This window comes from Otolemur garnettii, unplaced genomic scaffold, assembly GCF_000181295.1.
Source record: "Otolemur garnettii isolate 467f Iridium unplaced genomic scaffold, OtoGar3 scaffold00106, whole genome shotgun sequence".
Classification (NCBI taxonomy): domain Eukaryota; kingdom Metazoa; phylum Chordata; class Mammalia; order Primates; family Galagidae; genus Otolemur; species Otolemur garnettii.
Genome location: NW_003852501.1, coordinates 3,778,226 through 3,805,579, shown reverse-complemented (window position 1 = coordinate 3,805,579; position 27,354 = coordinate 3,778,226). Strand labels below are relative to the sequence as shown.

The window sequence follows — 27,354 nt, the reverse complement described above, 5'->3', positions numbered from 1 at the left end:
GGTTCCTGTGAGCCTCTGGTCACATTTTTATCAACTGGTTAATACAGAACCTTGTATTATGTGTGCTTACCTTACCTAAAATACACTGTTCATTCATTAACATCCAACTTGCAGCCAACCAGTAACTAACTCACGCCTGAAGGAAGCTTCTCCAATGCAGGCATGTGTTCCCTAAGCCACATCACAGAGCAACCCTCTGTGTTTAGCCACACTAGAAAGCTCCTCAGCTCTACGCAGGAGACATTTACACAGCAAAATCACCGACGAGCACAAAATGTGAACTATACGGCACTAAGTAGCTCCCACAGGACCCTTGTTTGCAGCATGAGAGCTGGGACAAGAAGGCAGAGCACCATCTTTTTCCGTCTCAGCTGGGAACAAGTACATGAAGGTGACTCATGGTTTTTGTTTCTCCGCACATGTCTGCAAATAACTATGAAAGTCAGGAAAATATTGATTTGGGGGTTACAAGCAAATTTTAGCAAGCAGGCAAATTCACAAATACATGATCTTCCAATGACGAGGATCTACTTTATTTCCAGCACCTGCTAATGTACCTGGCACATATTCGTGGTATGTGATCAGTAATGTTTGATGACCTGGTGAGCAGGCAAGCATGCAGATGTGCAAGTGCTTTGAGAACAGAAGAGTAAATGTGTGCGTGAGTGACAGACCGGCTAGGGAGCGCTTCCAATCTGAGCCCTAATAGCTAACCAGGCTGTCCAACCAACAGCATTAAATCCAGAGACTATTCTGCTCCTGAATTAGAGAAGAGAGAAGCAAGAAGCTCTGCAATTCAAAACCAGTCCAAGACACAGAGGCTTTAATCTCTTCTGACAGTCTATTCTGAAAGAGGAGTGATGCTAACAGATGAAGGAGCTTGGAGAGAAGCGGGTGACAGGAGTTCTGGGATTCAGAAGGCGGCTGGGATTCAGAAGGTGGATTCAGGGGTGGATGAAGCAGGTCGAGCTGGGGCTCAGCAACTTCATGCCTTTTGCCCCTAATGCTGTTGTCATCTGGTTGTGCTCATAGTCCCCAACTTATGAGCCCATCAGGCTTGACCTGTGTATTCAGAGACTCAAGCCCAGGGGCAGCAGGAGTCAGCATTGCCAACAAACCACGGATGCGAAATATCTGTCCACACGCACATTTACCAGCACCTCCCAATGTGCATGGTGCATATGAACTGCACAGGGAAGGGTTCATTTTCAAGTGTTAATGAATTCACCGGAGTTGCTGTCATAATGCAGCCTTTTAATCAAAAGACACTTAACACGCGCAAATACTATCATGTGTGGCTCCCTAACACTTTTGACAAAAAGGAAGTTTTTTTCTCAAATGATCAGAATCCACAGGACTGCAGTCAACTCTCCTTATCTCTCAGATGCCTCTTCATAAATTAGGTACTTACTATTCATATGCCAGGCTCTGCCTAGTCTTTTTCTAAACCCACACACACAGGATGAGTTTCAGGATGCCACTGACCACATATTCATTCATTCAATACTTATTAAGTACCAACTGCATGCATAGTTCTGTTTTAACTGCCAGCAATACCACAGGAAACAAAAAGGACAAAGTCCCCACCTTCAGAGCTCCTGCTTTAAGAAATGGAACAGCTTGACTAAGGGTCTGACTTGGGGTTTCCCAAAACTACTGTCTCAAGCCATTCTAAGCAGGCTTCACTGGGCTGAGGCAGGATGACTTCAGAAAATGCAACAGAGTGGAATAACATCCAGGTGAGAAGGGAGGGGGATGGGGACAGCTGTAAAAGCTGTACCTGTCACCAGAAGGATTCTGCTCGAGGATTCCCAGGGATCCAGAACCATCATCCTCCCAACTCTCATCCCAGATGGGGAATGTGCCTACAAGCCACGAATAACTAAAACCAACTCTTTCCCCAAACCTGGGAAATCTCAGAGTGCCATTCCATGACATACTAACTTGGGATGCTTTAAGCGTGCCTTAGGCAATTAGCCAATGTCGCTATCCTGCCCAACGAAATGAACTTAATATCAAATAAGTATATACGTTATTAAAAAGATGGTTTTCCACTAACTAATGGCCAGCTGTATAGATCTAGCTAAGGAAAGAGACAAGCCACTAAATTAAAAGTAGGCTACTAGAAAGAAAAATAATTCCTACAAAATCATGTCTGTGAAAAAAATCTAAAATCTTGCTCCAGTATGTGGTTAATTCTGGTTTAAAAAAAGAAAAGAAAAAGCAAATAAATAAATACAAATTTTTTTTTAATTTTACTAATTTTCCTACATTCAAATCCTAATTTGTCACTTACTACCAATGTGACCTAAAGTAACTATGCCATTAAAATCTCACTCTCTTTCATCTCTAATACAAGGATACGACAAGAACCAAATCATACAGTAGAAGATGCTATTCTGAAGTACTACCCTCTTTGTCATCTAAGAAGTATTACTTAAGCCCTTGAAACCTGGCCATGCACATATGAAACATGATAGAAGGCAATGCTCAATTACCCAAAATATCTGTTGAAAACCACCCATTTCCAGAGCATGCCTGATATCAGGTAGATTACTAAACAAATGAACCTTTTCATCTCCTTTAAATGAATTGCATTCTTTGGAGACTCTTTGTACAGGACATGTCTAAACATCTCCCATCAAAGTGATCTGAACTGAACCATCACAATGACAAATTACTAAATTCAGTGGGGCCTGGCCATTTGGTATGGTATCCTGTTCCATGAACACACAAGGTTATTCTGCTTATTCAAAAGTGGCTCAGAACTGCCCCTGCAGAGTACCTAATAGAGACAGGAAGGCTCAGAAATTGCCAGGGCTGACCTCCTGCCCCAGCAGGCCCCAATCCCATCTGGGGTTTCACATCTGTGGCACTGTTCTTCAAACCCAGCAGCTCCAGATCCCTATAAAACAAAGGACATAATCTGGGGGGCTACAGGGTTACTATAAAATTCTTTTCACTCCTATCTTTTCATTTCAGTGAAAGAGTAAAGGAATCATTTTAAGGATATTCAGGATCTTCTAGGTGACCACCCCGTAATCATACTCTACTGACACCAAACAATGTATTGGGCTTTAAAATTACTTTCAGTGCTACATAGTACTTCCTTCACCCTCAGGGTTAACAGGAAAAGGAAAAGGCATAGATGGTACCTCAGTGATACGTCTGAGACAAGGGAAGACAAGATGGTATCATGCGGTTTCACAGTAATCTAAAGAGGAAGGTGTGAGGGAGAATCAAGTCATTGTGAGGTGCCCTGAAGTGCAGTCCCGGAAATTAACAGAAGCTGTGCCACACCACTCGCGCCATACTCACAGGGACCTGGCATCTGAGTCACAGCCAGGTAACACCACCCTTCACAGTAAATTGATTGTGTCAATTCGAGTTTTATTGGTCTTGCAGTTTAAATTTTATATGAATATGTTTTGAACTATAGTTGTCAAGAGGTGTAAATATAAATAATGTATAATATATTTACTTTTAAGTACAGGCTCAAATAACATCAAAAAATATTAAGTCAATATGGGGTTCTAAGGATCTGAAATACTTTATTTTTCTCTTTTAAAGAAGTTGACGGGCTCGGCGCCTGTGGCTCAAGCGGCTAAGGCGCCAGCCACATACCCCTAAGGTGGCGGGTTCGAATCCCCAGCCCGGGCCCGCCAAACAACAATGATGGCTGCAACCAAAAAAATGGCCGGGCGTTGTGGCGGGCGCCTGTAGTCCCAGCTACTTGGGAGGTGGAGGCAGGAGACTCGCTTGAGCCCAGGAGTTGGAAGTTGCTGTGAGCGTGATGCCATGGCACTCTACCCAGGGGGATAGCTTGAGGCTCCGTCTCAAAAAAAAAAAAAAAAAAAAAAAGAAGTTGACGCATTCCTCAATCCTGGGACAGGTAGATCTACAGGGTTCCTCCCACTTACTCCACAATATAGACACACCATGCAAGAAACTTCTTTGGTTCATAAACCTCTACGCAGAAGAGACAGCTACCCCAATGGATCCATGGCTGACCACCTCTCTACCTTGACCTAATTTCCATAGCCCAGACATGCACCACATGTAGGTATCAGTATAGTAGGCTTAGTTGTTGACCAATTTGTTATAGTCCCTTGGGTGGTCCTACTGTTTTTACTAAAACAAAGTTTCTGCATATTGGAAACACACTCAAAACCCATCACAGCTTGGTTACTGATTACGTGATTCATATAAACCAGGGCCCAGTTGTATCCCTGGAATCACAACCAAATCCTCTAGTAAACACCTGTTTTAAAAAGCAGCTCTGTCAGGATGCGGACAGGAAAGCTCCAAAGCACAGGAATGAGGCCGGTCCTTACTCTGCAGCTACAAGCCCTGGACCTTTGAGCAAGTCATTTGACCTCTCTCATTTTCAGTGCTGGTGGCTGCAGGAGCTAACTCGTGTGGAGACCCAGGATGCTGGGAGTTGACAACTCCCAGCTGATAGCACTGATAGGCAGTGCTATCCCCACACAATACCCGAGGGCAGTCAACGCTACACGTCAGTGGTTCATGACGGTTGAATAATTGGGTCACCAAACATTACCACATGCCAACTGCACATAAAGTGCACGGCCGGGCCTCCAGGAAACTGAAAGATTTTAAAGCCAGAGACTCAGACTCCTCAAAACTTCATCTAATAGGAGAGACTAATAGGAATTAAAATTCTGGGCAGAATAAAATAACTGCTATAAAGGGGATAAAAACCAGAAATGCCAGTACCTCCCCATCTGTGTGCCATCCTCCAGCATCACTTTTGCAGATTCTATGCTGTGCGTTCCCATAGCATTACAATTTTAGTAACTGTGCTACCTTTTTTAATGAAAAGGACAAATACCTTTCATTAAATGCAAACTTTTTGAAGGAGATTAATTTTCTGTGGCATTTCTTTTAAGGAGACATTTATTATAGTCAAGTTACTCTTGATGTTTTAAAGCATCTTTTTTTTTAAAGAGACAGAGTCTCACTTTGTCAGCCTCAGTAGAGTGTCGTGACGTCACAGCTCACAGCAACTCCCAGCTCTTGGGCTTAGGTGATTCTCTTGCCTCAGCCTCCCGAGTAGCTGGACTACAGGCACCCACCACAATGCCTGGCTATTTTTTGGCTGCAGTTTGGCCGGGGCCGGGTTCAAACCGGTATAAGGGGCTGGCACCCCACTCACTGAGCCACAGGCACCACCCCTGTTTTAAAGTATCTTAACAATATTCGGTTTAGGTTAAGACCCTCAAAGGACTATCTGAACTGGACCTCTAGTCTCTTTGATAAAAACAAAAGTGAGAAATGGAAACAAATACTCCAACCCTCTGGCCAAGTTGGGGGTGGGGTGGGGGAGTGGGGGGGTGTTTGTGTGTGAGTGATTTAACAGCCTCTGTAAATGTCAATTGGCAGAATATTCTAATCTTTATATTTGAAAGATTAAGTTCCTTAACTTGCCCTTCTTTGGGGGAGCTCCTACTTATACCTCAAGACTCAGTTTAAATATTACCACCCAACTTCGCCAAGCAGCTATTTAAACACTCCTCTGGGCCCCCAAGACATCTGTGTGTTCCTCCACTATGGTGAATTTCACATTGCACTGAATTATTTATAAGTATATGTCTCCTACCAAATTTTGAGATATCTGTTTCATTGTTTTGTACACTCTTAACACAGTGCTAGACACATCATATATATAAGTGTTTGTGAAATAAATGAGCAAAGAAGTGAATGGATGCAAGGATAAATTAACTCATGAATACAACAATCAAACTCTACACTAGAGTTAGAATTATTCACATTCTGTACACAGCTATCATTTAATTTAAAAAAGAATTATTCACATTCTCCTTAAACTCTAATCATGATACACATTAGCAACATAGCTTTTCCTATTTCCACATCCTAACAGGTTACCAGCATCCTAGATATTCTTCTGAAGAAGTATTACCACATCCACCTCTGACTTCTTAGCTCTACTCTCAAGGTAAACTTGGAGACAAAAAAAACCAAATAAATGAAAAAATAAATGAATCCCCAAATAGGAAAGTATACTTTAAATGCATTTTGGCTACATTTACATTTTAATTTACTTTATAAAAGTGACTCTTATTTCCCCCAAATCTCCTGTTTACCCTCTTCCATAACAAGATAAATCTTTCCAAGGTTTTTTTTTTTTTAACATTTAGAAATAAATCTCCTCTATGGTAGTTCACTGAGCTTTATGAAGCTCTATATGGGTAAAGATTCCTTCCACTCTAAACGTTAGTGTCCTCAGTAAGAGAAGTGCCTATTTCTTTTCTTTCCCTCTTTCAGATTCATCACTATGAAAATGAGATATTTTGGTTACTCTTCATTCTCCCTGCCACATGGGTCATGATAATCACAAACTTGGTGGGAACCATAAGATTCCCAGGAGGAACCAGGCTCTCCCTCTTGTCCTCCACAAGAGGACACAGGGAAGTAACCTGCTGTCCAGGGCTCCCTGGGAGCTCTCCTACCAGCTCCTCACAGAAGAGGTGAAAATACCTTGCTGCATAAATATTTGTGTACACAGGGAACATCAAGGGTTAGGCAGAGAAGGCTCAAGGGTTAAGCCTAAAAAATCCAAACTATAGAATTCTTGAGATCTGTCCAGAAGGGAAAGAGACATTCCAGATGTCTAACTTCATCTTAGAGAGGAGGAGAGTGAAGGCCTGGTGCCTACTTCACAGCAGAGACAGAATGAGAGCTCAGTCATACACTATCTTTGCTCCCACCTCGGCCACATCCCGCTGGGGCTGTGCACATGAGAGACAATGTAGATTTGGTCCAGTTATGCATAGGAAAGGAAGATGGTGATTCCTCTCCCAACTAGAGCCCTAAACACACACCAACCACATAAACAGAGACACTGTAAGGCCCACACCTATATATCTAATGACGAATAGAAATAAATCACAACTTTTAATTCAATTCAATCCAATGAGTATTACCGAGGACCTGCTATGTCAAGAGCCATCGGTATGTGTCAGGCAATACTAAAAAGAAAGATATGTTCCCTACCCTTTTTAGACATTATAGAATAGAGAAATATAGTTAGCTGTACTTTTAAATTGTATTGTTACTTGTGTAACAATGAAAATATAAACTAGATATTACTGTGGCCCAGAGGAAAACACAAGAAATGCTAACAAATTTAAGTTATCAGAAAAAAAAAAAAAAAAAGAAGAAATGCTAACAAGAGGAAGCAGGTTTATAGTTAGGGATGTAACAGAGGCTTTGTGGCAGAGGCCATGTTTCCACTGAATCTTAAATTAAGAGTGCTGTTTCGTCAGGTAGAGAATGGTCTTCCAAGAGAGGAAAGGCATCTAAGAGAGTCTATTCAGACTGCATGAAGTGCCTGGAGAACAGCAAATAGATAGACTCAAATTACATGGGGAAAAGGTGCAAGAGATGGGACTAGCAGAGCAGATCCAGGTTATGTGGTTTGTCAAAAATATTGACCAGCTACACTAACAAATGTGGGCGTCATCCTTAAAAGACAAGTATGTGGTGGGAAAGTAGTCTTCATTTCTGGTTTTGAGGGTAGTTCTGCCATCTGTGTGGACAATGGATTGGAGCTGGGAGATGCTTGATGCCGGATATGTGTTTCCGTAGGGAAACATAACATAGAAAAGTGTTTCTTGGACCGTGCTTTTCTCAAAGCTTTTCCAAGCCATTTTGCCTTTTTTTTTGGACACCCCCTTTGCGTGGCTGGAATTCAGTAATTAGGATTGTCAGCGAGTTGTGTGGCCACATAGCGATTCAGGGAGAAGTCCACTCTAACCACACACTCTGTGTGTGTTCTTAAAAAGTCCAAAATGAGGCAATGAGATTCACAGAAAGCATAACAAGACAGTCTGGCTTCTCAGAAAACGTGCAAGATGGTATTTTCTAGCTTCCCACCTCCTGCCTGCCATTTCTGGCAGTATCGCCACCCATATTCCCCGGGAGCATCCCTCTTGCTCTGCTCCCAACACTGGGTTCTGAATTGGGGTGAGTACAGGCAGGAGGGCATGAGTGAGAAACCACTTAAACAATCCAGACGAGCAGACAAGGCTCAGCCTGGGCAACAACCCTACAGGCAACTTAGCTGAAGGCAAAATTAGATGTGCTCTCCTTGGCAACCAGCAAACCACAGGTGTCTGAATCCTGCCAGTACTTTCATCTGACAGACTGGTCACCTCTGAACTGGAAGAGTTCAATGGGGCGTGCAAGATAATCCTTGGAGTAAGGAACAAATAGTATGGGCTCTTCTTGGGCTTACTCATTCACTACTATGCTTTAAAATTTTTTACTTTGATGAAATATCTGAAATAGTATAACATATGAATTATACTTTTATGTATACCATTTTAAAATAATTTAATATGCATATGTTAAGATGAATATTCAAAAAACATCTGGGGGGGCGTGGGGACATGTGATAAAAACTGTTTGGAGACCACTGTGATAAACCATCGTCCTTTCCATCCACAGGTCAGAACTTCCCTTCTATGTACAAAAATGCATTTTATTAAGTTCACCTGTGACTGACTTAATTAAATCCACATTATATACCTAAAAGTGAAAAAAGTTGAGGGTGTGACCAAAAGAGAACATCCTTCTTTTTGAGACAGTCTCAAGCTGTCACCCTGAATAGAGTGCTGTGGTGTCACAGCTTATAGCAACTTAAAACTCTTGGGGTTAAGCAAGTCTCTTGCCTCAGCCTCCCAAGTAGCTGGAACTACAGGTGCCCGCCACAATGCTCAGCTATTTTTTGGTTGTAGTTGTCATTGCTGTTTAGCTGGCCTGGGCCGGGTTCAAACCCTCCAGCCTTGGTGTAGTGACTGGTGCTCTACCCACTGAGCTATAGGTGCCACCCAGAGAACATCATTTTTATATTTTTTTACTTTAAAGGCATTTTTCATGTTGTATCTTACATATCTTTCTTTGCACTTAAAATGTTGACAAAAATCATTTAGGAAATAAATAACTTCAACCCTGGGGTGCCCAACCTTTTTTCTTTTCTGCCACACACCCTGGAAGAAAAAGAGTTGCCTTGTGCCACACATTAAACACACAAACACTAAAGATGAGCACAAGAAAAGGTCCATGCATACTTTTTCACGATTTCTAGTGATAGCTGACACCACAGATAAGCAAACAGTTCTCAAAAAATCTGCACAGGGCTTAGAGGGCTGCAGATTGGCACCGCTAGAACCAAGCACTGTGCTGAAAAAGGTACAATCAATTCCATACTTGCAAACATATATTACAATAATTTGTTCTCTCAATAAGACACTTTTTAAAAAAGATTTAGATATTTAACTAAACCACCCCCCTACAGTTTAAAATTCTATCAAGACAGAAAACAATCACATCCTGTGTCATTGAAGATGGTGTGTGCTATATTCAAGTTATGCAGGCTATTTATTGTCACCTGGAGTTTTTGAGTAAAACTTTAATCCTATATATAGTATATTTGCCTTACATATATAACTGGGTATTATGGATTGGAAAGGAGTATATCCAGAAAAAATTCTGCCTTTCATTTCTGTCTACTAGAGAATCAAAAATTTCTCCCATTCCAAGCTTCTTTTAATTTTCAGCTTTTTGTAGATTCTAAACAAAGTTCTCATATTTCAGATAATGTGGTTTAAATTCTCATTTGACCACCAACAATTGTAATGAAAAAACTGATGATTATTTTCATTACAAGTTTTAATACTGAAAACCCAAGTTAATATATGGTAACTAATCATCTATTACTCATACTCACTCATTTAGCAAAAGTTTATTAAATCCCTCCTGTGTGCCAGGCACTATGTTTTAGATACTATACTAGCTGGAAGAAAAAGATACAATGATGTAATGTTAGTCTCCTCCACAAAGAGCAAAAGCACAATGGACTTTGTCTCATTCCTATAGCTCAGCACCTAAGACAGTGCCTGACACCTGGCAGAACACAACGAATACTTCTTCCCTGCCTCACCCAAGACCTTGCATCCTAGTGGGGAGTAAGACTAGGGAAAAAAAAAGAAACTCATAACACTTGCAAATAATTACAATATTGTTAAATTCTTATTCACATACAAAAATATCTGACAACAATTTCCATCTCCCTTCTCTCCCTGCATAATGAAAATCTTGGATACGGCTCAGAGAAAGAGTTTAGACTCACTGCATGGTCTATTTCTAGTTTTAATTACAATGCTTGGCAAAGCTTGAGAGATCATTCGAATTCATTTCAAAAATAACTCTCATTCAATACAAGAAAATGGGATTTTTCACACTTGAGAATTTTTTATTTACTTGATAATGAAGATGATCTGGCATACAAATAAAGCATTTTCTTAGCAACTCTGGTCTACGGAAGATGCAGAGCTATTTATCTATTAATAAAAATAAAATGGCTTTCCTCAAAAAGTAAAAACTTACATTTGCCTTCCAAACAGACTCCATTTCATTTCTAGCTCTTTTTAATCCAGATAATGCAGTTGAAATCAAACGTGGGACATAAAGCTTGATGAAGTCACCCCAGTACTTACTGATCCATACAGCTCCCCCTTCTCGTTCATCCCGAGGTAGAGTCCACTGTCCACACCACGAATGCTGACCAGGCCCACTGCTATACTGATAAATTCCAGAATGCCTGTGAGAAAAAGGAACAAGGCAGAGAACAGGTTACAGTACAAAACACACCCTTAGAGTCTCATACCCCTGAGGTTTTGAAGACGACACTGAGCCCAGCTCCCAGCTTTGAGAACTTCTCACTTGAGAAGTGTCTTCTCTGTTAAACCCACTGCCTAAATGAATTGCTTTTCCAACTAAATTCTACCTTGTTGTTGTGATAAAAAAAAAAAAAATACTTACCAACTTAACTTACATAATAAGCAAACCATTTGAAAAATTAAAAAGCCAGTATCTACATAGACAGGCTAAAAAGTGACAGAACAGACAAAGCAAGGTACATACTCTAAATCTAGAAGAGGAAAACTTAAGAGGAAAATAACCTACCCTACTTTATAACTGTGAGGTGAAATATTTGTATATGGGTATCTTGATTTTGGACTTCGCAACCTCTAGAACCGTGAGAAACAAGTGTCTGTTGTGTAAGCCCAAAAAAAAAAAACCCAAAAGTATTCGAGTCACAGAATATGTCTCTCAAAAACAAAAGTATGAAGTGCTAACTAAAGCCTTGATTGAGACAGTAAAGTATCCTGTCTCTCTATTGTATAACTTTTTTGAGACCTGGAAAATTGAGGTAGCTGACATACATCTCAAACATTTCTGCTTAAAACAAGTACTAATTTTTTCTATATTTATCTAAGCCTCGGGATTGTTAAGCAATTAAGATAACAATATCCTGGAGAGAAAAGCACTTGTTCCAAGAATGCTCTTGATTTACAATAGACATAGAATACTATATCCCGAAATCAAACCAACACAATGATCTTTTATTTCCTTCTTTCCCTTTGCCTCCTTCCCTAAGAATAACAGCACCTAAGCTGAGCATAAATCCAGAATTTTATGGCCACACAACAGCAGCTTCAATTTCTCTATATTGTTTTAAGACGATTATCCCACAATTTATTTAGGACACTGCTAATATTACTTGTGCTCAGGCATTTTCTCATTTTTGTTATAAAGTCTACACTATAAGTAGACCTTGTGCTAATGAATACCAAACATTGAATTCTCGTTTTAAAAATATCTTCAAATATTGAAAAATTTACTTACATTTAAGAGTTTAGCAAAACCTAAGGGTAACTTTGTGCTATAGTCAGTCTCATGTGACCAATAAAAAAGCACTTACATGGATTTTTAACAATTAATTTTGTGACTCTCACAAAATAGACCGTGCCACAATCGAAAGAAGATATGAACTGCATAAATCTAATAAAGCGAGGATTAACTCAAGAGGAAACTCGGTTCCAAGGTGATACAGAAACAAAGAGCTTTTTCTTCTAAAGGAGTCGTCCTAATTCTTATATAAGAACAAAATATAACTAATTTATCTTGCACTTATGTTTTACAGAATATATATCTGGACATCCAAACTTTCTTAAGAGTGTGAAACAGTACACAGAAAAAAATATGTTTGGAATCGGATGATCTATGACTTTATCATGAAGGACACATCAAAAACAACTCAGTTTATCATTAGCCTTCCCTACTTCACAAAGCAAATGAGAATATAAATAAAAGCGCTATTTCCATAAGATTCATTTCACATGAAATGCACTCTCTTTTTGATGCAGTCACTTTATTCCATTGTACCATTTCTAATTCTTACAATTCCAATTAATCAAAATTGTGGCATTTTATTACTATTAGAAATCATATATATGTGAATCTCTTCTTAGCTACCTGAAGGCACACCACAATATAGGTCCTACTACACATAGATCCTGAAATTAGTATAAGGAGTTAATGTCCATTTCTCATTATAAAATGAAATACAGAAATAATTTTCCACCTCTGAGGTCTGAACAATTTAAGTTACCGGGTCAATGAGGAAAAGTTTAATCTTTTAAGAGGACATATAATGATATTTCTGTTTTCCCTAAACACGAGGCAGCTCTGAGAATAATGAGTATTAGTTCATTAGGTGCAACAAAAAAAACAAGGTGTGTGTGATTTCACAAAACTATTTTCCTGGCTGTTCTACAGACATCAAGGAAAATAGTAACAACGACGACAATAATGATGCTTGTCATAGCTAGAATTCTTGAGCATTTAGTCTATGCCAAATGAGAGGCCTTCTTGCATTCAATCCTCAGACCCACCCTATGCATTACAATATTTTAATTTCCATTGTACAAACGGGGAAAGTGAGGTTTGATGAGATTAAATAACTTAGTTCCAAGCAATTAGACTCCCACGCCTATTTCCTTAACTATTATGCGTATGTTACATTTGGTTTTACTTTTTCTTAATTCATCTGTGATTTCTGTACCATTTTCACATAGGTAAGTTCTGAAATTATTACTATTGTATAACTTGGAAATGAAAGTACTGAGTTCTCTATCTTGTTTCTTTTGCTGGCATTCACAAGATAACTGTAATTCCTGTGCATTCTCTTATTCTATCAACATATTATCATTAAGGGATTATTATAAGCCAAGTGCCATGTCATTTATTGAGAATATAAAGATGAATAATATATAACCAAGGTCGTTATTACCCTCAAATTGCTCACCATCTAATGGTAAGGAGGACAGAAAAACAGACAATGTGGTGAATGCAAGGAGAGGGTGATATTCAGTATACGGGCAGTCCAAAGATGGGCAGCTCACTCAGGTTGGGGAAGGCAAGTCAGAGGAGGCTTTCTAAAAAAAGTAATAGCTGAGATAAGTCTCCAAGGAGCTATCCAAGTGACAAGTAACTATCTAGTGACCCCAGGTGGAAAAGATTTCATCACCTCAAACCACCAACCATACTTCTGCAGCTCCTTGAAAATAGAGCCTCAAAGAACAGTCCAGCTTTTTAAAGGGTTACCCCAGTGACCCAAGGGCAAGAAGCACACCCCTTGAATGCATGAGTCACAGTCATTCTCCCACACACAAAGAGTGCCAATGCTGGGAGGTCAGGAAGACCTGGCAACCTAGCAGCAGGATCCCATCCCAACCAGAATGGAATCCTTATCATTCCTGGTACTATCTTGTCCTCAATAAACTGGACAGCCTCAGCCAGGTCAGCACAACCCTCTCTGGGCCAGGGGTGGTGCCAAGCAAGTTTCCAACCACTCTCCCTGGAGTATGACATACCCCCATGTTACCTGTTTACATGGGTGGGCAGCAGCACAGAGCGTGCTGGATTAGTAACAGCCCAGGAGAAGGCCTCTGCACAGAGATGTATGAACATTTAATGATCAAAGGGAAAGAAGCAAAAGCAAGGAAGAGAGGAAGAAGGAGAGAAGGAAGAAAGGATGGGGGGAAGAGGCAAGGAGAAAATGATGAAATTGTGCCTAAAATTAGCACTGTGACCTTCACATGTGCACCACGGTGGTCTGTCCCTCTCTTGGGCAGACACTTCAGCTCGACAACCTCAGCTCAGAAGACCCACAGTGACAGGTCATAATGGGATGATGGGAAACACAGGGTCAGCGGCTTCTTTATTCTCTTCCACAGCAGCCAACAATTCCAAATGAGAATATGCTCCCAGGGCCCCAGGTGGTCTGATGAGGTCAGAGATTGTCCCTGATCCTCCAGAGGCCAGGTCAGTACCTGAACTACTTCAGAAAAATGACCACAGCAGACATTCCTCCTTGTCTCAGACTCACATTCTATTAGCCATCAGCCCCAGAGCTGATGGGCAGCCCTAGCTCTATTCAAATGGACCATGAGCCCAAAGAAGGCCCAGCTCCCCAGAACCCATCTGTGCTAAGACTCACCTCCAAGGCCACATAAGGCCAGCACAGGAGGATGGGAAGTGCTGCTCTACTCTGGCCCCAGTTAAATAACCTTCTAACCTAAAAGACCCCAACACTTAACAGGGCTTCACCCTTCAACCCACACGAATGTGTCCAGCCTGTGGAGAGAGGCAGGAAAAGCCAGGAGTAAACCCCCTTTCCTGCAGGGCTCCCTGAAGCCCAACACCCAGGCTGCATTGGTAAGTCATAGGGTTGAGTCTGTAGTAACTGGCACACAGTTCAGAGTTTACTTATAAAACTGAATGGGAGTTATAACCCCACCAATTCTTCCAGAATCTGAACAATGCTAGAAAAAGCTCCTTAATTTGTGTAGTTTTTTTCTCTAAGCAGTAATATGGAACCAGGGGGTGAGAAGAGGATCTTAGGTGTGCCTTGAAAATTTTGAAATCATTAAATTATTTTCAAAAGAAGTTCAATGCACTGTAAGTATATTCTTTTTGTACTTTTTTTTATCAACATAATTTAAGTGTGCTGTAGAAGTTTATAGGTTCAGGTGTGCCAGAGATAAAAAAGATTAGAAAACATTGCTCAAGTCTGACACTAAAGATTCAGATGCATACTACTCAGGAGGCTGAGGCAAGAGAATCGCCTAAGCCAGGAGTTGGAGGTTGCTGTGAGCTGAGACACCACAGCACTCTACTGAGGGTGAAACTCTGTCTCTAAAAAAAAAAAAAAAAAAAAAAAAGATTCAGATGCATAGAACAGAACAACTTTTTAAACTGTAAAATCCTGGAAATAAGTTTTTTTAACATCTTTTAAAAAACCATACTGTCCCTCTACTACAACTTCCATCTGACAACTGACCCCCTCTGAGGTCCCAGTTTGGTTGTTCATCTGGGGTCCTGATGAGGTCCCACCTGTGAGAGCCACTACCCTACCTAAAAGGTCAGCTGACCTAGGCTTCCTGTGCAAGTGAAATAGATGAGGCCCAAGGTTCACTTTTTTATTATTCCACATTAGCATTTGCCCAATTGTTTTTCTGCTCAGTTTTTTCCTACCTAGTGAGACTGTGAAAAGCTCTAAAAGTAAAATAAATATATATACAGGGTAACCATAAAGTTGATGTGCAATTTTTAATTTCACACATGGAGGACATCTGTAGTCCCACCTACCTGGGAGGCTGAGGCTAGAAGATGCTTGAGCCCAAGAGTTTGAGGTTGCTATAAGCTATGACAAGCACAGCACTCTACCATGGGGGACAAAGTGAGACTCTTTCTCAAAAAAATAATAAAAATAAAATTGTACATGAACTTTATGGCCAGCCTTCATATATATTTTTACATTTGTATTTTTTACATACATATGTATATTTTATATATATATATATACCTTTTTAACATAGGAAACAAAAGGATTGATCCCCCAGCCTCTCACCAAGAGATAGACCCTCCCCCCCAATTTCTTTTCTCCCTACTCAACCTGATCTCCACACTACCACTCCCATAGGAATAAACAAAAGTCTTACCCCAGGTACACCCTAAGTTGACTCTACTGCAGCTCTGGCTGGAGCAACAGTTAAGACTCCTCCACTCCCACGTCCCCTGCACTGCTGCTGCTGTGTCACCACTAAGCTTGCCAGCAGCTGCAGTCACCTGCGACTGCATTGGGACGTCAAAAATCATTTTTCCAGCACGTTTCCTTTTGCTGTTTCACTTCAGGTAAAAAATGCACCTTCTATTTTAATCAAGGTGTAAGCCCACCCACCCCCCACCCACAGTTACTCTTTTCTGAAGGATCGGAAGAGAAACTAAGGGTGGAAGGCGAAGTCCCCAGAGGGGAGCCCGGGATGCGGAGAGGTAGGCCGCGGCTGGCGGCGGGAGGAGGCCAGAAGGTGAGGCGGCGGCGGTGGCGAGCGGGAGAGCCAGGTGTGACAAGCTGCGGAAGCCCCTCGACCCCCTCCCAGAGCTGGTTCTCTCCCTCCGCTTTCCCGGCGCGCGCGACGGGGTCCTAGCGCCGACCCTGCCTCTTTCCGGGCGGGGCTGGGAAGGCAAGAGTAGGAGGCTCCCGGCAGACGCACGGCTCTGCAGAGGTTGCTAATAATGGGACCTGCCGCAGCGGCAGCAGCGGGAGACCGCTGCACTGCTGTCACCCCGGGGGCCGGCTTCTCACTGCAACCGGATGAAAGACTTAAATAACCCTCCTGCCTCACCCTCCTTCCCCACCCCCACTGCGCAAAGCCACCCACTCAACTCCAGCCGAAGAAGGGTGAGTGGCAAAGCTGAGCGCCAGGCGTGCCCTTCCCCCGCGGCCGACGCCAGGCGGAGAGGCTAGCTCGCAGCTCGGTGCCCTAGGTCCGCAACCTGGCCGAAGCTTCCGCTCCCCTCCTTACCAGCACTACCCCCCTAACACACACATTCATTCTTATTCTCATTCTCTCTCTCTCTCTCTCTCTCTCTCACACACACACACACACACACGCACGCACACACACGCAGTGCGGAGTCTACGGAGTGGAGATGTCATTTCCTTGGCGACACCTTTCTCCAACCTCTAGGATCGAGGAGGGGTGAGAAGGTCTAGCTTTTTGTTTGACGGTCTCTATTCAGGCTCTGTAGTCCGCTGCAGTCCTCATCCGCTGACCCCAGAAAGCGCCTCTCTTGTCCCCCCCCCCCCACCGCGTGGCCTACACCCTTGCATCCCCTCACCGACGAACTGGATTGCGTCTGGCAAACGTCCTATCCTAAAGGTGACTGCATTAAAAATAAATAAATAAATAACTCATGGGGGGGGGGAAGGGTGCTTCGAGAAGCCCCAACTGTAACATCCCATAATCCTTCTCCACCAGGGCCCAGTAGTGCTGCACCGAGGTTCCGACAGGGTCTCTCAAAGGCAGAGGTCGACTAATTGACACAATGAAGCTGGCCCGGAGGCGGCCCTGGGGCTCCGCACCCCCGAAGCTCCGCGCCCCCGCCACGCTCTAGCGTGCACCCGAGGCTCCCCCGGAAGAGAGGCCGAAGCCGAGGCAGGGGCACGGGAAAGCTGGCCCACGAGCTGCGACCTTGCTAGCACGGGTTTCCGAAAGCGGTTAACAATAGCACGACGCCCCTCCACCTACCTCCATTGCCCTTTGTCCCCCCAACTCCTTCCCTCCTGCTTCGGCCTTGCTGGGCCAGGGGCCCCAGACCCACCTCCCCGGCACCGCGCAGCCCATCGACTCTTCAAAACCCCTCTGCGTCCTTCAGAAAGACAGGGAGAGACACGGGATAGGATAAGTGAGCTCAGGGATCAGACAACCATCCTGTCCTCTCCCCCGCCACCTACTCTCCTGCCGCTGCGTGCGCCTCCAGTCGTTTCCACACCGCAAACCACCGCGCTGCCCCAGGCGGCGGCTGTCAGCCCATCCAGCCCCACACTCACACACAAAGAGAAAGCGAAGGGGCTAAACTTGGGCAAAAACGAAGAACCGGGTTCCCTAAATGCAGCCAGAACTTTGTCAGTCCCTGCCCGCCGCCCCCCGACAAAAGCGGTCTCCGCAGCACTGAAGGGCGCACCCGAGCCGGGTGGAAAGGGAGCCAGAAACCGAGCGCATTTAGGACCGCGCGGAGCCAGCCAGGCAGCAGCGGAGTGCTCCGTGGGGCCCGGGCGGCCGAGTCGGCACCTGCCGGCCGCTAGCGCGGGAGGGCTGGGACTCCAGCCGCCAGGCGCACCTAGGCCCGCCGCCCACGCTGCTGGCCCTCAGCTCACAACGCCCCGACGTCGCGCGGGTGGCCGCTGCGGCCCTGGACACACTCGCTCTTCCACCCACGGCCGCCCACTGCCTGTTGTTCTGGTATTGAACGTTAGGCACAGTGGCAACCCTTAAAGCGGCCAGATAGAACAGCACTTTAGTGAAGTTTAGTCTTCCATTTACAACAACCAGAAGCTACGTTTACTCCTGGGGTTGAGAAGGAATAGTTATATTTACACTGAATAATTGCAAAGAGAAGAGCTACAACTTAAAAAAAAAAATGCAGCGAGGGGGGATGGCCAGAGAAATTTACACTCTAGGTTCAGTTTGGGGCGTAAGCTCAATGGTGAGCAAAAAGAGAGATTCCTGGGCCTCGAATATCTGGGACCATCCCCAACCCAGGCCTGAATCCTCCTCACCTTCTGGCATCATCTACAGCCCTACGAACCTAAACATGTAGTTTAGATTGTGTTCAACATCTGGCACTAAAGCATGAGGAAGAAAAATCACCACAGGACTTTGTTTTTTACGACCTAGTTTAAGTGTTGTCAGGTGGGTTCACTCAGAAGTTAACTCCTTCCAACAGTCTGGTTGCCCAAACTGGCGCTTAATTTTCCTTTTCCTTAACTAAGGGAAAACCCGAGAGTCCACCCCATCGGGACTGTATTAGCTGACTTCGTGGTGCTGGGCGCCGGGTGCCCCAGCGAGTACATGTGTGCAGGCATTAAAGGGGGCAGTCACCAGCCCTGAGTCTGCAGCCTCAGTGCTGAGTCACAAATACCCCTCTCTGAAAATGAAGTCCTCGGAATGCCCTTTAAAATTAGCTCACAGTTTTTTGCACGCGCACACACTCATACCAGAAAGCCACGCAGGAAATCCACACAGGGCTGCACACTATGGAGATTAAAAAGAAGAGGTTATAACTGAATAGCTGGAAGGACAAACACCCCCAGCGAGCCTCCTGCCCCTTTCCAAGTCCTTTCCTCCCACCTCATTTCCCCCTACCCCCTCTCTGCAGTTGATACTCAGAGAGTCTAAAATATGACTTTACTCCTCCTCCCAACAGGACAATCAGTCAGCAACCTCTGCCTTCGCGGCTTTCAGACTAGGGGGGACAGAGGAAAATAAGCAATACGCTTAATTTACAATTCAAGCATTATACTTACTGAGAAATGGAGAAAACCTTAATTTGGGTACTAGATACCCACTGTCTTCAGGAAACTGCATGCATTAAGTTCTCCGTAGTTAATGATTAAAGCTTTAAACTCGTGGAATCAGTCCATTCAAAAGAAACTTCCTAAACCCATTTATCTAATGCAAAAGAGCTGGGTACTTGTGCTGTACTTAAAATTATGTCCCCTTTTTTAATTTTAAAAGGGGGGCTTTCAATGTATACTTGCATCGGTGCCAGCAGCAGATCTGCAATTCCGGAGGCTTTTTTCCTGAGCTGGCAAGACACACAGAGAGAAAGAGAGACACAGAAGGGATGGGGGAAATCCCTCCCCACATCCCCCCAGCCCGGCCACCACCTTCTCGGTAGTTACAATCCCAGCGTGTCCTTGCATAGACACTAAAGGGTTAATAGTATACCTACCAAATCGGCTGTGGTCTTTCCTGGTTCCCTGGATAGTACCATTGGGGAAGATTTCTAAGTGAAATCCAGTCCTGCAGTATAGCTGCCTCCGCCTGAGAATCCCCTTTAAATGATCCAAGTCCGTGACTGCGGGTCCCCTGGGGAGCCCCCCTGCTTCGGACTGACCCAGGTGGTCACTTAACAAAACCGGGCTGTCCACCGGCAACACGGGCACATTCCCAAACGGTACCGCATCCTGCACACCGAAATAGTTCCCAACTTCACCTAAGGGAGCCATCAGAGGACTCGGCTTTTGGAGCACAAGAATAAACAATAATGATGGTGTCAACCCAGGAGATATTAGGCGAGGTATATCCAACTCCCTTCCCTTACTGCAGTTGCAGAGAGACAAAAAAAAAAAAAGGTTCTTTTCTTCAATCCATTAAATGCATAAATAAAAGTAATCTGCTGTTTCACTGGCACAGGTTCAAGGTCAAACCACTGATAGTCTAAGAAACCACCACTTTATACTCACACACTGACATATTGATAAACATATCTATGTATCTCTATAGATAGATCCCCAGCTCTTAGCAGGCAGGAAGGTCTTCATCCCATCCGACCGTAATAAGGAAAAAAAATCCGTAGTTTCTCCATTTGGTTTGAAATCAGAATGACCATAGCAACTTAAAAGCCTAGGCGTTATTATAGGGATTTTTAAGATGCACGGGCTACGTCAGAATTTACGGATCCTGACTCCAGGAAGGCATGCGCTGTTTTTACTCTCTAACCGACTCTGCAGACATCAGCATGAATCCTTCAAGGGGGAAAAAAAATCTCACGTTGACGGCGGCGACAAATCTCCCCTCCCGGTCCCCCCTCTAAAAAACAATAATAATAATAAAACAAAAAGAAGAAGAAACTTTAGAGGTCCATAGCTAGTATCCAGGATTCTCCAGAGGCTCGGCTGATGTCCATTGGCTTAGAACGGATGGCGAGCGGCGAGAAGGAGAGCGGCGTCCGGGAGCTCGCGTGCCGCCCTAGCTGCCGCGAACAGGTGTTGCCGCGCCGGCTCGCGGAGCGTTGTAGCCGGGCGGAGCGCTCCTCCTGCGCAGCCCCCGCCGGCGCGCAGAGTGGCGCAGGCAGCGGCATTGGGCTGGGTTTAAGGTAGCGCCGCGGCCGCCCAGACTCCCCGCGGTCCTAGCGCACGCCTTTCTGCCCACGCCGCTCTGCGGCAGGCCGGGCGCGGCGCTCCAGAGCGTAAGACTTCTGGGGAGACAGCTGAGGAGCCCAAAGGAAAGATCCCTCGCAAGAGGCAAGGGGAAGAAACCCTGTCTCCTGAAACTGATAGTTCTCCTATGGAATAGAAGCTGGTAACCTAAAATCTGGCTCTCTACATAGATAGATGGAGGTTCACAGTGAAATAGGGAAACTAGTTTTCACGTGGGTTCTATAATCTGTAAAAATTGCCTTACTTGAGAGTTGGAGGGAAGAGGGTGAAGAGGGAGTTTACTTAACAAGTTTGGATGGCTGTGGCAATTTCTTTTTTCTGCCAGATATACAGAAGCGCTAACTATCTTGCAGGTAAAACGGCTAGATCTGAGCTTACCCCCGCCCTCGTCCACACACGCGCGCGCGCGCGCGCGCGCCGCTAAAATGTTGCCCCGGTTTCGGTTCTGGGGCATACTGCTGGAGATCTTTGGGTTAGGGCTAGGTTTAGGTCCCTCCCCGCCGCGGCAGTCCCGGTGGCCGCAGCGGAGCCGGCAGGGGGGGGCGCCAGAGAACCTCTTCTGTCCCCTAGTTCGACTCGCGCGCGCTTCCTCAGGGAGTCCGGGTGGCGGAAAGCGTTCCAGTGGGTTCCCTTCCTACTCCCAAACCACTCTCCTTAGGACCAGCCGTGCCATCTCGAGCCCTGTCGGCTTGGGAGAACGAATGGCAAGTTCTGCGTCTCCTTCCACCGCTCGAAGCCTGCAGCCAATCCAGGAGAGCCCGGTGCGAGATGCTTGCGGGGCGTCCCGGGGCCGCAGCCGCGCCTTCCTGCTCTTCCCCTCGGTGCAGCACATGGAAGCCTGAGTTCCAGTGAGCCGGCTCAGGTTTCCGCTACCGGCCGGCGGCCTTCGTCCCCAGCCTGAGGCAGGGACAAAGAAATCCGCCGCCCGGGGCCGCTAGGGGCCCTACCAAAGGCCCGCAGGAGAGCCCGGCGGCCGCGCGCTCTGCGCCCGGGGCAGCTGGCCCGCGATCGGATCCCCCGCCGGGCCAGAAGCAAAGCGCGGCGTCCCCAACACACTCGCTCGCTCCGCAGCCCGCCCGCGGGCCCCTCTCTCTCCCTCCCCCTTGCTCCTCTTTGTTCACATTGTCTTAGAAATGGCCCGACTCTCGGGTCAAGATGGTGAAAGTTGGCGAGACTTGAGTGCAGCTCCCTATTGCGGGGCGTGTGAGTGAGAAACGAAGTCGAAGGCGAGACCGAACCCCGGTGGTGGGGAAACGAATCAAAACCTCTTTATGAGGGAGAAGTCTGATCCGCCCTAGTCCGCTAAAGGCTGGAAGTGAAGAACTGGGGGCTGGCCCTACTCCAGACGAGTTTCTCCCGAAGATGAAAGGGAGCAATGAATTTGCAGATTTCGAGGGCGCTGGAAGTGCCGGCGACCTGGAGCGACCTTCTCCTGCCCCACCCCGCGGGGTGGAAGCCGTGCTGGGGCCGGACTAGAGGGAGGACTGGGGCAACGTGGTCCTCCTCCATCCACTCTCACACCCCTTTGCCGCAGTCGGGAGTTATTGGGTGTCCGGAGGCTAGGTTGGTGCGTCTTGCTGACGTGTTTCTGAAGCACTAGAGCCCTGCGGGGTAGCAGTTACAGCAGTCTCATCCGCGGTGGTACAAAGCGGGCTTTAACATTAACTGCTCGGTGGAAGATATGAGAGACTAGGGAGGAAGTGTCACTTCTCATAAACCACCCTGGTAGCTCACGTTAATCGCCCAGGCAGTCAGCCGCGCTGAATTAAGCAAGGGCTTTTTTTGACCACTTGGGTACAATGAGCAGGGCTAGTCACTTAGGAAGAAAAGAAAACTGGTGGAAGAAAGACAAGCAGAAAGAGAGATGGAAATAAGGAGACTCTTGATAAGGCGAGAGCAGCACTTGGACGTTTCCACTGAGGACAGGACTGGGACCATTTCCACCAGCAGTCACCGTCCACATTCTTTCGGTCTGAAATTAGACTGTCATCCAATGAGCGAAGACCATTTCCGCTTCCGAATCCCGCAGCGAATGTCGTGACTGTCACTTTCAAAGCGTTGCAGTTATGGGAGAGAGGGCGGAGTAGCTGATAGAGCACTTTCCCAGGCAGGAGCAGCCTCCTCCGGGCATCGCTTTGCCACTGTAGTTACCTTAGTCCACATTTGGTCTGCATCCCTAAATCCAGCTCCAGGAAGCTTTTCCTGCTTCCTTGTCCCTTTCTCATTTCTCTCGCTGCTTCTGGTTTGGTGGGTTTTCTCATCAGCAGTATAATGAAGACCTTCCTTTCTCTGAGCATATCACATTTCTCCCTCACTCACCTGACCTGCTATGGCTGACATCCTCAAAGTTCCTTCACGGCTCTGCCATGAACATGAACTCCTATGTCGAGGCCTTTGCATGTATTTTCCAAGTATTCTTCAATTAGCATTAATATTATAGATGTTAAGCTCCAAAGACTGAGGTCTTGCTTCCTAGAGACACGTGGTAGGCTTAATAACACCTCCCTTGAAAGAAAGTTGTTTGGAATAAAAGAAAAAAGTTGACATAAAACAAGGAGCAAACAACAGATAATCAAGACATAGTTGCTATTACTGTATCATTCCTTGTATAGTTCCCTCATGGAAATATCCCTGTGGGGTATTCAGCAAATACTATTATTGATTTTAATCCCAAAGCTCACTCAGGGCTATCTCTTCTCAAAATAGTTTAAACCCTCTTGTTTTCCCTTCTTCTCCATACCTGTGATTGCTATCACGTGTGTAATCTGTTTTTTCTTCTGTCAATTTAGTAGACCCGGATGAGAATACATAACAAGTAAAGAGGGCTGTGAAGAGGAATGAGCACTAGAATAGGAGTCAACAGATCTGGAGCACGTCTCTCTGTATGATTGCAGGTTTTCTCCTCATGGGCCCCTGTGGAATTGCTGGGGAGAGCAGTTTAACCTACCACGAGATAGGTTTGAGGATTAAAAAGTTAAAGCACAAAAGTACTTAATAGGGTGTCTGAAACACAGCAGCCAATAAATGTTAACTATAATGGTTCTACACTCTTATTGTCAAAGCTCAAACGTAGCCCCTGGAGACAGACCTGAAACCTACTTCAACCTTCCCAGACCATCCCCCTGCATCCCAAGCTCCTCACAGGTCCTAAACAAAAGCCTATAAATAGCTTGGGGGTGGTGTGGGTAGGGAAAGGGGGATAGAATAAATGGAGATAGAAGGGCAGAGGTCAGTTACACCTTTATTGTTGTAAAACTGGAATGAAAGGCTAATTGGTATTTGAGGGTGGGAGGAAACTGAAGGAGGAGACACTAATGAACAAAGCAAGGAGGCTCAGCGCCTGTGGCTCAAGCGGCTAAGGCGCCAACCACGTACACCTAAGGTGGCGGGTTCGAATCCCCAGCCCGGGCCGCCAAACAACAATGATGGCTGCAACCAAAAAAATGGCCAGGCCTTGTGGAGGGCGCCTGTGGTCCCAGCTACTTGGGAGGCTGAGGCAGGAGACTCGCTTGAGCCCAGGAGTTGGAGGTTGCTGTGAGCGTGATGCCATGGCACTCTACCCAGGGGGATAGCTTGAGGCTCCATCTCAAAAAACAAACAAAAAAAAAAACCAAAGCAAGGAAAGTGAGCAGAGCACCTTTTTCTCTGTTAATGCTCACACTTAAAATTGTTTTGTAGGGCAGCGCCTGTGGCTCAGTGGGTAGGGCGCTGGCACCATATACTGAGGGTGGTGGGTTCAAACCCAGCCCCTGCCAAATTGCAACAACAAAAAAAAATAGCTGGGCATTGTGGCAGCCACCTATAGTCCCAGCTACTCAGGAGGCTGAGGCAAGAGAATCACTTAAGCCCAGAAGTTGGAGGTTGCTGTGAGCTGTGACGCCTTGGCACTCTATCAAGGGCAATAAAGTGAGACTCTGTCTCTTAAAAAAAAAAATGTTTTGTAAAGGACTTTATGGTTTACAGGCCATTTTCCTTTATTCTCTCCTGCATTTCCTATTTTCATCTGGAATCATTTTTATCCTGCCTAAAGAACTCTGTATGGTTTTTCTTTTTCTTTCTTTTTTTTTTTTTAAGACAAATTTTCATTATGTCACCCTCGGTAGAGTGCTGTGGTATTACAGCTCACAGCAACCTCAAACTTTTGGGCTTAAGCAATTCTCTTGCCCCAGCCTCCCAAGTAGCTGGGACTACAGGTGCCCGCCACAACGCCCAGCTATTTTTTGTTGAGGTTGTCATCATTGTTGTTTAGCAGGCCCAGCTGGGTTCAAACCTGCCAGCCTCAGTGCATGTGGATATTTTCACTACGTATAGAATTCCTGGTTGACAGTTATTTTATCTTTTAAAATTGTCCATAATTTCAGTTGAGAAGTCAACTATAAGACTTATTATTACTACTTTGCAAGTAATGTGTCTTTTATCTCTGGATGCTTCTAAGATTTTTTTCTTTTTTATCATTTGCTTTTTCAGCAGCTTTAATGTGTTGTCCGTAGATTAAAAAAAAAAAATTCTCCCTACGTTTGCTGAGATTCTTAAATTCATAATTGATGTCCTCTAGTTTTTAAAAATTCTTAGTTGTGTTTTTGAATATTGCATCTTTCCTATTCTCTCTTTTGGAGACTATAATTATGTGAATATTAGACTTTTTTTTCTATTAGTTAATTTCTCTGTACTTCAGTTGGATTCCAGTTTGTGTATTGACTCCCCTTCCAATTCACTAATCCTAGTTTCTACTATATCCCATCTGCTGTTAAACCACTTCACAGAGCTCTTAATTTAAGATACGGACTTTTTCAATTCTGTCTATTTAAGTTTTAAATAGAATGCCATTCTCTGGTGAAATTTTCCACATTTTCATCTGTTTCCATCTCTCTTTTCTGTTTTTTTCTAGGAACGCTATTTTAAAAGTTCCTATCTATTAATTCAAATAGTTTTGACACATGGCCTGCTTTTGCTGGTTTTTGTCTCTTTATTATCATACATATATTTTGGGCATTTGCATGTCTGGATATTATTGATTGTATGCCAGACATTGCATCAAAAGGTAGAGGCTTCAGACTATGTTATATTCCATCAGGGAGTGTATTCTTTTTCTTCTTTTAGACAGATAGGTTTGGAGCTGATCACCTGAATCCAATCAGAAACTGAATTGGATTGGGACTTGGTTGCACTTTTAGCAAGACCTAAGAGACCTTCCATTCATCCCTGTCCTTTAGGTATAGCCCTGTCAGGCCTTAGATAGAGGGTCTGGTATTAGTTTCCTCAATCCTGAAAGACTGTGAGAAATTCTCTCTGCCCGTCGGAGGTTTTCAAACCAGCTCTCCAGCCGTTTGGCCCCAGAAAACTTCAAAATCTGGCAAAGGTCTTAAGGGGGAAAATAGCCATGTACTTAAAAATAGGCTCTATCCCCTAAGGGCTTCTTGTTTCTGAAGAACGTAAGCCTGAGGAATATTTCATTTACCTTTAGAAATTTTCGTACTCCTTAGTATACTGTAAAGTCTAAGAACTCAGCAAATACCTTGTGGAGCAAACCAGTCCTAACTTGGAAGCACCCCAAGTGACCAATTGCTCACACTAACTTCACGTGGGTTAAAAAGTTGCTGGTTTTTCTTCTCCTTCACAAGGGTTCTCTGCCTGAACCATGTGCAATTCTCAAACAGTGTCCAGAGTCAACAAATGCCCCTAAGGCCAAAAAAAACTGTCAATCAACAGCTTACCTTGGAACAGTTTTCTCCTCTCTGTAATTTTAGTTCGTTTAGTACTCATTTCTTCCACAACTCTCTGATGTTTGTAAAAATATGATTTTTGTAATCTCTCCAGTTTTTTCTAGTTGCTGCAATTGGACCAGCTACATCCTACCCAGAAGTAGTCATCTCCTATTTCATTTTTGAAAATGAGAAAATTATTATTTCAAGTATTCTACCCTTATTTTATAGCATTTTACAGTTTTCAAAGGTCTTACACTATCTCAGTTAAACCCTTTACCTAGTCTGTGATGTGAGTAAACTAGTGTATGTGAGTTAGCAGGGACTGTCTGAAATCATTCCACCTGAGCACAACTATTCATGCAAAAAGCTAGGAGGACTTTTCTGAGGTCTTCTGAGACCTCACTTGTCTACACAGTCTCTGATTTAAAGATATAAGAATAAATAGCAGATTATTCATCAGGCCAAATAACACAGTCTTCAACAGATTTGTTTGCACTTTGTTTACAAAACTGCATGAATGCAGATTCAAGTCAAGGTTTAAAGTTACTACTGAATTACTTTCCTAGATCTTGCTAAAGTCAAGTGTTTTTTGTTTGTTTGTTTGTTTTTGTTTGTTTGTTTTGAGACGGAGCCTCAAGCTATCCCCCTGGGCAGAGTGCCATGGCATGGCACCACAGCTCACAGCAACCTCCAACTCCTGGGCTCAAGCGAGTCTCCTGTCTCAGCCTCCCAAGTAGCTGGGACCACAGG

The 27,354-nt window shown here is 44.5% G+C and overlaps 1 protein-coding gene across 1 annotated transcript in view; it reads right to left on the bottom strand.

Moving 5' to 3' along the window:
• FGF9 (fibroblast growth factor 9) overlaps window positions 1-20,803 on the bottom strand; it is a 32,144-nt gene extending 11,341 nt beyond the window's left edge. Inside the window, exons 1-2 of the mRNA XM_003796707.3 lie at window positions 19,690-20,803; window positions 10,542-10,645 (exon numbers count right to left, since the gene is read on the bottom strand). Of these exons, the coding sequence (XP_003796755.1) occupies window positions 10,542-10,645; window positions 19,690-19,966 (381 nt within the window). The 5' untranslated portion in view covers window positions 19,967-20,803. The remainder of the gene's footprint in view (window positions 1-10,541; window positions 10,646-19,689) is intronic.
• Window positions 20,804-27,354: the final 6,551 nt, after the last annotated feature.